This window comes from Coregonus clupeaformis, chromosome 6 (assembly GCF_020615455.1).
Source record: "Coregonus clupeaformis isolate EN_2021a chromosome 6, ASM2061545v1, whole genome shotgun sequence".
Lineage (NCBI taxonomy): Eukaryota > Metazoa > Chordata > Actinopteri > Salmoniformes > Salmonidae > Coregonus > Coregonus clupeaformis.
Genome location: NC_059197.1, coordinates 44,453,277 through 44,463,266, shown reverse-complemented (window position 1 = coordinate 44,463,266; position 9,990 = coordinate 44,453,277). Strand labels below are relative to the sequence as shown.

The window sequence follows — 9,990 nt, the reverse complement described above, 5'->3', positions numbered from 1 at the left end:
AAAGAATTGTGAATGGTTTCGCTCTCAAGAAAATGGCGCCATTGACAGGAGTGATTACTGGGGTAGCAGTAAATGTAAAAGTTGACCAACTGAAGGGGAAGATTCCCGATGTTTGTGATGCTCGTCGTTTGGTGCGACGCATACAGGATGGCGTGAGTGGGGAAACAGAAGAGTCATTGTCTGTTCTTTTGAGTTTTGAAGTTGAGTCTTTGCCTGACAAAGTGAAGTTAGGATATATAAGTTATCCTGTATGAGCTTATGTGCCGAATACATTACAATGTTACAGGTGTCAAACGTATGGGCATGTGGCAGCAGTATGTAGGAGGGAGGTTCCAAGGTGTGAGAAGTGTGCAGAAGGGCATGAGACAAAGGAATGTGTAGCATTGGGGAAAGTGATGGTATGTGCTAATTGTAGGGGTGGCCATGGGGCTGGGAATTTGGGGATTTTTAGCATTTATACCAATGGTTATTAATTGTACTGCAGGGATGGAACGTAAGTCCAAGAAAATTGAAGTTGTGGTGGCAGCTGCAGAGAGGTATTTGGGTGTGCTTGAGACTTGACATCAGAAGAGTTACAGGGAGTGTTAAGTGGTGATGTCCCATCATTTCAGGTTAAGGGCATGAGGTAGGAATAAATATATTTAAACCTCGTTGAAGAAGAAGATTATTTCGATTGGTCCATATTTTTCCTGGAACGCCTTCATCTTTTTCTTTTTTTAGGATACTATCATTGGCCAGTTGACACATGGGTGTGGCTGTGTTCTAATTTTGTAGGAAGCATATTGAATGGTTTCAAATCAGCGTTTTTATAGACGATATCCGAAACTACCTGTAATAATTGATGGACATGGATTACACAGCAACCCAAAGTGGGTTCAGACAGCGTAAGTTATGTACGTTGATCAAAGTATTGGTAAGATGTCTTGCTTTTTGGCCTAGAAATCTAGCTAACTAGTTAGCTAACCGGCATGCTAACAGCTAGCTAACCCACTCGATGGCTGCTCTGTAAGACAAAGCTAACCTAACTACCTGGCAAATGTAGCTGACTAACTTTATTTTTTGTCATATGCGGTGTGTTATCAATCATAACAGCTAACGTCTTTGTTGCACAAGACTGAGCTAGCTAGTTAGCTAGCTGGCTGTTAGCCACGTCATTAGATAACGTCACCAGTTAGATTGTCATATTCCATGTAGACAGAGAACCTGAAACATGTCTGATCAACCTCGGGCTACATTATTCAGGTTTAGGTTAGTAGGTCGCGCTATTCGCTCTCTAGAGTTACGTTTCCAAGCCTTTACGTACTGCCCGCATTGCTTCAAAATTGGGACATGGGACTGTGCCTCTGGTTATGTTAGCTAACGTTAGCTTCGTGTTGGTCTCTGTCCAGTGTCCAATCAGAACATGTACCCAGGACAGAGCTACAGTAGCTAACTTCTGAAAGTATTCATACACTACATTTACATTTTGTAATTTAGCACCCATTGCTTGTTCCACATTTTGTTGTTACATCCTGAATTCAAAATGGATTCAATATTAATTGTTTCACCCATCTACACACAAAACCCCACAATGACAAAGTGAAAACATGTTTATAAAAATTGTTGCTAATTTATTGAAAATAAAATACAGAAATATCTAATTTACATACGTATTCACACCCCTGAGTTAATACTATGTAGAATAAGCACCTTTGGTGGTGATTACAGCTGTGAGTCTTTTGGGGTAAGTCTCTAAGAGCTTTGCACACCTGGATTGTACAATATTTGCCCATTATTCTTTTTTTAATTCTTCAAGCTCTGTCAAGTTGATTGTTGATTATAATTAGACAGACATTTAAGTCTTGCCATAGATTTTCAAGCCAATTTAAGTCAAAACTGTAACTGGCCACTCAGGAACATTAAATAATAATAATAATAATAATAATAATATGCCATTTAGCAGACGCTTTTAGCCAAAGCGACTTACAGTCATGCGTGCATACATTTGTGTATGGGTGGTCCCGGGGATCGAACCCACTACCTTGGCGTTACAAGCGCCGTGCTCTACCAGCTGAGCTACAGAGGACCACGAATGTCATCTTTGTATGAAACTCCAGTGTAGATTCGGCCTTGTGTTTTAGGTTATTGTCCTACTGAAAGGTGAATTTGTCTTCCGGTGTTTGTTGGAAAGCAGACTGAACCAGGTTTTCCTCTGGGATTTTGCCTGTGCTTAGAGCTGTATTCCGTTACTTTTAATCCCCCAAAACTCCCTAGTCCTTGCCGATGACAAGCATACCCATAACATGATGCAGCCATCACCATGCTTGAAAATATGAAGAGTGGTACTCAGCGATGTGTTGTATTTGCCCCAAACATAACACTTTGTATTCAGGACAAAAAGTTCATTTTTCTTTGCCTTGTTGCAAACAGGATACATGTTTTGAAATATTTTATTATTGTACGCAGGCTCTTATTTTCACACTGTCAATTAGGTTAGTATTGTGGACTAACTACAATGTTGTTGATCCATCCTCAGTTTTCTCATATCACAACCATATAAATGTTTTAAAATCACCATTGGCCTCATGGTGAAATCCCTGAGCAGTTTCCTTCCTCTCCGGCAACTGAGTTAGGAAGGACGCATGTATCTTTGTACTGACTGAGTGTATTGATACACCATCCAAAGCCTAATTAATAACTTCACCATGCTCAAATGGATATTCACGTCTGCTTTTGTTATTTTTACACATCTACCAATCGGTGCCATTTTTTGCGAGGCTTTGAAAAAGCTCTGGGGTCTTTGTGGTTGGATCTGTACTTGAAATTCACTACTAGATTTGGGGTACCTTACAGATAATTGTATGTGTTGGGTACAGAGATGGGGTAGTTATTAAAAAACCATGTTAACTACTATTATTGAACAGGGAATGAGTCCATGCAACTTATGTGATTTGTTAAGCACATTTTTACTCCTGAACTTATTTAGGCTTGCCATAACAGAGTCAATGCTTATTGACTCTAGGCATTTCAGCTTTTTTTATACATTTCTGAAGTAAAATTCCACTGACATTATGGGGTATTGTGTGTATATCAGTGACACAAAATCACAATTTAATACATTTTTTATTCAGGCTGTAACACAATAAAATGTGGTAAAAGTAAAGAGGTGTAAATACTTTCTGAAGGCATTGTACTTGCTAAAGTTACTGACACCGCTGTGGTAAGTCCAACAATGGCCTACTACTGGGTGTCCCAACTTGGCAGCATCTTGTGCAATTAAACTTGAGATTTGTAAGACCTGATGGCTGACTTCCTGGACGGCTCCATAATAAGCATAGGTAGTACTAGTGACTGAGTTGGTGATTCATTCTGCTCAATAATACTAATTATAGCAAGTGCTCTATGATAGAGCGCCTTATCTCTCAAGAACCCTAGGTAACCATGAGCCGGTGGGGGTCGGTTGGGCTCACTTGGGCCGACGATGTCTCATAGTGATTTTTTTGAAGGTCTATGTCCCTAGAGTTGGAAAATGTGTGATAGCAGTGCAGCAATGGTAGCTTTCTGTGTGTTGACACTCTACAATTCCATGTAATGGGGCAGCTATGTTTTTGGATTGTTACTTTGGTTATTGAGGCACCAAATTGCACAAACACAGCAAGGACAGGGGTTTAAAAAGATTGGTAGATACGGGGCCATTACAGAATTCATGCATTAACCCCACATTTCGCATGACCATACCTGTATGAAATATAATTGTAGTATGCAAATGTTCAGAGTGATGTAGAATATACAACCACATGAGCCAGGTGTGCCAGATACAGTATCTTAAGATGTTCAATTATTCACAGAATTGTGGTAAGAATGTGCCCAAAAAGCTGTCTGAATCGCTGATTTCTTAAGACGTTATGATCAATGATAGCAATGTTTCATCTTGAAAGATGTAAAATGCATACAGTCATTCTGAAAATATTCAGACCCCTTGACTTTTTTATAATTTATAAAATAAAACGGAAATATCACTTTTATATAAGTATTCAGACCCTTTACTCAGTACTTTGTTGAAGCACCTTTGGCAGCGATTACAGCCTCGAGTCTTCTTGGGTATAACGCTACAAACTTGGCACACCTGTATTTGGGGAGTTTCTCCCATTCTTCTCTGCAGATCCTCTCAAGTGACCATCGGGTTCTTGGTCACCTCCCTGACCAGGCCCTTCTCCCCCGATTGCTCAGTTTGGCCGGGTGGCCAGTTCTAGGAAGAGTCTTGGTGGTTCCAAACTTCTTCCATTTAAGAATGTTGGAGGCCACTGTGTTCTTCGGGACCTTCAATGCGGCAGATTTTTTTTTGTTACCCTTTCCCAGATCTGTGCCTCGACACAATCCTGTCTCGGAGCTCAACGGACAATTCCTTCAACCTCATGGCTTGGTTTTTGCTATGACATGCACTGTCAACTGAGGGACCTTATATAGACAGGTGTATGCCTTTCCAAATCATGTCCAATCAATTGAATTTATCACAGGTGTTCTCCAATCAAGTTGTAGAAACATCTCAAGGATGATCAATGGAAACAGGATGCACCTGAGCTCAATTTCGAGTCTCATAGCAAAGGGTCTGAATACTTATGTAAATAAGGTATTTCTGTTTTTTATCTGCAAACATTTCTAAAAATCTCTTTTCACTATTTCATTATGGGGTATTTCATCACTTTTAGAAAAAGGCTGTAACGTAACAAAATATTATTTTTGCTCAGAGAACTTGGGGGGCCAAATAAAATCATCGCCGGCCGCCAATTGGGGAACCCGGTGCTAGTAGCTGTTTATGAGGACTAACCTGCCCCGGACATTCCATTACAATGTAGTAAAACCCAATGTTGGGCCTGTTGAGGCCAATTATGTAAGGGATAATCAACGAGAGGCTTTGCGTTCTCTGGAAAATAATGAACGACGTGGAAGGCCCTTTTATACCATGGCTATAATTTAACACATTTTGCGCTAGAAATTTGTTAATTTGCCGGTAGAAATGTGTTCAACATCTGCGGAAGTAGGTAGCTAGTTTAGTAGATAGCTACAGTAGTTGCTGTGATAAACAAACAGACTTGCTAGTTTAGCTAACCAAACTATAGCTGTGTTTAAATACCCATACTAACATACTGTATACTACATACTTAATAAGTATATACTACATACTATATACTATTAGTTCATTTTAGTATACTGTAAACGAACGGCATCCTTTCAGTTGAGTGTACTAGTGCTTCGCCTGTCTACTGGAATTTGATGCTGTTGCAATGCAACTTCTTGCTAGCTTGTTAGCATAACAAATTACTAGCTAGACATCTTACGACTTCATTAACAATGTCCATTGAGAACGGCAACATAACATGTAACGTAACTTCTTTGAAAAGTCATAACTTTTTTTTTTCTTAACATTTGTCGTAATTAGTTAAAGCAATGAATTTGTATCTGCTCTCGGACTTTGACTGCATATTCCGCCATTTGAAAATGTTGTGATGCCACGCCTATTTTCTGGAGAATTGCATTATGGGCGAATGTAGTACGACATCCGGGAACTACAGTTGAAGTCGGAAGTTTACATACACTTAGGTTGGAGTCATTAAAACTTGTTTTTCAACCACTCCACAAATGTATTGTTAACAAACTATAATTTTGGCAAGTAATTTTTCCAATAATTGTTTACAGACAGATTATTTCACTTATATTTCACTGTATCACAATTCCAGTGGGTCAGAAGTTTACATACACTAAGTTGACTGTGCCTTTTAAACAACTTGGAAAATTCCAGAAATTCATGGCTTTAGAAGCTTCTGATACGCTAATTGACATAATTTGAGTCAATTGGAGGTGTACCTGTCGATGTATTTCAAGGCCCACTGGTCCGGTGTGCCACTGGCAAATTCACCTGAATGTCGTGCCCTGCTGTGTGCAGTGAAGGTAGTCTACCACTTTGTGTAGCCATTAGCAATGTTAATAATGGCCTAACCGTTTTCGGGTAGATGGAAAGGCAATTAAAAGGTAACTACAAAGTAGCGTATGCCTACCTGGCAGAATGATTATTTGCATCAATCCAGTGTCCATTTGCACTATAGAAACACACTAGCCAAACACAACTGTCTGGCGCGCACCTGAATTAAAGGGTGACTACACAAAAAAAAATCTAATTTTCTCAGATTTCAGACCAAAAAAATTGTCCTCTGATGTGGTATAAGCATTGTTGTGGACTTAGAACATAAAAGGTTGTTGTTTTTCTATATTAAAAAAATCCTCTCACATTTCCATTGGACAATTCCATTTCACATTTCCGGCCGGATCGCATGTTTCTCAAAATACAGCCAGGTACAACTTTTCTAAACTGCGTACAGTGAGTGTACCTTTTGTATTTGAAAAATGATTTCTCGCTTATATGAAAGTTAAGTTCCAAATGTTTCCAAAACCAAATCGCAAGTGAGCCGTGTTTGCGTTTAGACAGAGCATTTGGGCAGCGTCGGAGCATCGGGCCATTTCACTCACAAGGCTAAATGGGACATGGATTCCGCTGTAATGGAATGGAATTGGAGTCATGAGAAGGGCTAAGAGCACCATGGTAAACTTAATGATTTTGTAAAGGATATGAAACGATAGGCCTACCTGTGAAAATAGGTCAGAAATGGAGATTAAGAGATGTGCTTCTAATGAATAACAAACATTGTATTTAATTATTTAGGCCTATAGGCTTTTTTGACACAGACTAGAGCTGGACGATATGGACAAAGATCCATATCACGATAAATTGACTCAATTGTCACACTAATGAGAAATGTAATGATAACTTTAACATTAGTGTGCACCAGTTACTTGTGTCCTATGACCCTTAAAGCTACTACTTAATATTGTACCATTTTGTCCAGTTAGCAATAGCCCATATTAGCAGACTTATTTAATTTCAAACTTCACATTCTGCCCTCAGTGGATAAAACACACCCAGAATTGGTGACTGAGAGCAGGGTTTATCTTACACATGGAGTGAAGAGACCCCTTTATTGGCACTGTCTGCTTAGGCTATTTTGTTGATGTGTGTCAGTGTGCACTGCATAGCTCCTTCTTTTGCAGCTACATTTTTTTTGTTGTCCTTCAAATGCATTGGAAGTTTGTCAACTTACAACTTCACATCACAGTTATTAACGATGCGTGTGTTGCGCAGTACTTGCAGTCTTTGTTCCCCACTCCACTGACCAGAATGTGCTTTCATCCGCCTCTTGCGTGACAGATCCCAAAATGAAGAACACGTCAATGGACGGGACAGACCCCAGCCAGCTGTTTGACGACACCAGTGCAGCGCCGGGGGTGCAGCCTGCTGGGTTCCCGGGCCAGGGTGTTGGGGCGATGGGCTACCCTGGCCAGACCCTCCTCTCAGATCCCATGTCCAACTTGGCAATGGCCTACGGGAGCAGCCTGGCCAGCCAGGGCAAAGACTTAGTGGACAAAAATGTAAGACTCATGGTAGTGATGGTAAATAGTTGTGGTACCAGTTAGTAAGTAGCAACATGAGTGCCATTAAGTAGGCCTAAATCGTCTTGGTTTTGCTCCGTTGAATCTACAGCTGGATCGTTTCCTCCCCATCTCCAAGCTGAAGTATTACTTTGCTGTGGACACAGTTTACGTGGGCAAGAAACTCGGCCTGCTAGTCTTCCCCTACATGCACCAGGTACTGCTTACATGTCACCCTGTGTTACTATGGTAACCATCTGGTCACCATCTGTTGGTATTGCTTGTGTCCGTGTCCAGACTCAGAGCTACCAAGCTGATACTGAACTTATGCCCTAGGATGACACTCATTGATTATTGGGGGACTAAAGAAGATGTTTGTTTTTCATTAGAACTGGGAAGTGAGCTACCAACAGGACACCCCAGTGGCTCCACGCTTTGATATCAACGCTCCTGACTTGTACATTCCAGGTAAAGGAGATTTGGTCAGGTCTACCACCTTGACTGAACCAAACTAATAAGACCTGCAACTAGCCTATTATTGTTTTTGTATTGTTTTAACATGGTTTTATATTATTTTGCAGCAATGGGTTTTATCACATACATCCTGGTGGCTGGGTTAGCGCTCGGAACACAGAACAGGTAAAGGTGGCCCACTTCCACTCACTTCTTTGCACCTTTCTTCACAGTTTTCTGTATAAAGAGTATCCTGAAACTTGTATCTACCCTAACCCCCCCCCTCTGGCTCTAGGTTTACCCCTGAGATCCTGGGCATGCAGGCCAGCTCAGCCCTGGTGTGGCTCATCATGGAGGTGCTGGCTGTCCTCCTCAGTCTCTACCTGGTCACAGTCAACACAGACCTCACCACCATCGACCTTGTGGCCTTCTCCGGATACAAATATGTGGGGTACGGATGGTCTCTCTCTCGCTCTCTCTGACATGATTAGTATGACATTGCGTTTTGTGGTTCTGGATTTCCCTGTCTTTCAACAATGATGTCGTCTGATTTTTAAAAGTTGTATAGACATGATAGCACATCAACTACTCGGATGAATTGTGAAGGATTCCCTTGTGTGTGCAGGATGATTGTAGGGGTTGTGGCAGGGTTACTATTTGGTCGAACAGGGTATTACCTAACGCTGCTGTGGTGCTGTATATCCATCTTCGTCTTCATGGTGAGTAGCAGGAAGAGCTGACTTTAGAATCGAATTTACTCCGCCCAATGTCCCCTGCCAGTGCCTTGACTACTGTACGTAGGTTCACAAGCTTGATTTTGGCTCCCTCTGTCTTGGTCATCTCTTCAGATCCGCACGTTGAGACTAAAGCTCCTGTCTGAGGCAGCAGCCCAAGGCGTGTTGGTCAACGGGGCCAGGAACCAGCTGAGGATGTACCTGACCATGTCCATCGCAGCCGCCCAGCCCATATTCATGTACTGGTTGACCTATCACCTGGTCAGGTAAGGCCACGAGCTGACCAGGAGTGTTTCATCTGACAAGACACTACCTCTCTATGGAAAGATAAGACTGTCCACTGACCATCACCGCTCCCCACCATTCGCTGCAGAGGTGCGGGACACTTGCACGGATAAATAAAACCAGACAAATGGCATTGTAGAATTAGCATTGCCTCACAGCACAAGTGTAACAGTATTGTTGACCTGTCTTTTGTATTGTTTTTTTATGTAATTGTCTAAAAAGGATAATTGACTGGCTTGTCATGTTTTGTATACTGTATTTAGTTAGTTAATTATGTTTTCTAAGCATTTGTGAACATATGGTTGTATATTAGCAATCTAGCTTGGGTCCTCAATCTCAAAAGCTTTGACTGAGCCAAGGATGGAAGCACAGTTAAGGCTAATTTATAGCCTACGTAAGTAGGAAATGCAAGAATGCAATTAGCTACGCGAAATGGCTGCCCTGCAGAATTGCATTGCAGAATTTGCAGCCCAAAATGTGTAACGTGTCACAACTACGCAGGGAAGCCATTTTGTGTGGCTAAGTGCTTTCTTGCGTTACATACTTACGTTGACTAAAAGGCTTTAGCCTGTTCCGTCCAGTGAACACAAAAAAAAGTACTCAATGTCCTTATTCATAGGATGATGTATGTAAACATATTTGTGGATGTGTGTTTGTAAATAGGAAAAAAGGCTTGTTGTACATGTCTGGAGTCTTGGTGCCACAAACTGAAGCCCAAACAAAGGCATTCTATCATGTAACAAAGTCATTAAATAATCTTAATTGACAGCTGATGCATTTTTAAACAAGCTTGACAAAAATACATGAGCATATGACACTGTAATTGATATTCAGGTTTCAAACTGGGAAAGGGGAAAAAATATACAACGGTTTAGATGTTACAATTACTAGCTTCCATTTGAAATGTAGGCCTAATTACTAGAAATATCACGCTAAAATGGTGTTGCTTTGCCATGCCTCAATAGCTTTTATGAATATTTGATATACAGAAACGGATTAACATGGATCCTCTTATGCTCTCTACAACCTGATAAATAAACTGAAACTGGAGTACAAA

The 9,990-nt window shown here is 40.9% G+C and overlaps 1 protein-coding gene across 3 annotated transcripts; it reads left to right on the top strand.

Moving 5' to 3' along the window:
- The first annotated feature begins 734 nt into the window (after positions 1-734).
- LOC121567408 (protein YIF1B) lies at positions 735-9,990 on the top strand. Of its 3 annotated transcripts, none has more exons than XM_041877433.2 (8): positions 735-884; positions 7,241-7,461; positions 7,574-7,678; positions 7,851-7,929; positions 8,043-8,100; positions 8,210-8,365; positions 8,540-8,633; positions 8,763-9,990. In XM_041877433.2, exons 1-8 carry the CDS (start codon positions 842-844, stop codon positions 8,916-8,918), a joined length of 912 nt encoding a protein of 303 aa, XP_041733367.2. In that variant the 5' UTR covers positions 735-841; the 3' UTR covers positions 8,919-9,990. The 3 variants fall into 3 exon arrangements, with proteins under 3 accessions (XP_041733367.2, XP_041733366.2, XP_041733368.2); XM_041877432.2 differs by having other exon boundaries at positions 735-893; XM_041877434.2 differs by having other exon boundaries at positions 735-913.

Excerpts from the sequence above, each read along its gene's own strand:
- LOC121567408 (XM_041877432.2), top strand. The coding sequence starts at position 842 with ATGGACATGGATTACACAGCAACCCAAAGTGGGTTCAGACAGCGTAAG. Across the intron at positions 894-7,240 it reads GTTCAGACAGCGTAAGTTAT|ATCCCAAAATGAAGAACACG; the intron begins GTACGTTGATCA and ends CTTGCGTGACAG. Across the intron at positions 7,930-8,042 it reads TCCTGACTTGTACATTCCAG|CAATGGGTTTTATCACATAC; the intron begins GTAAAGGAGATT and ends ATTATTTTGCAG.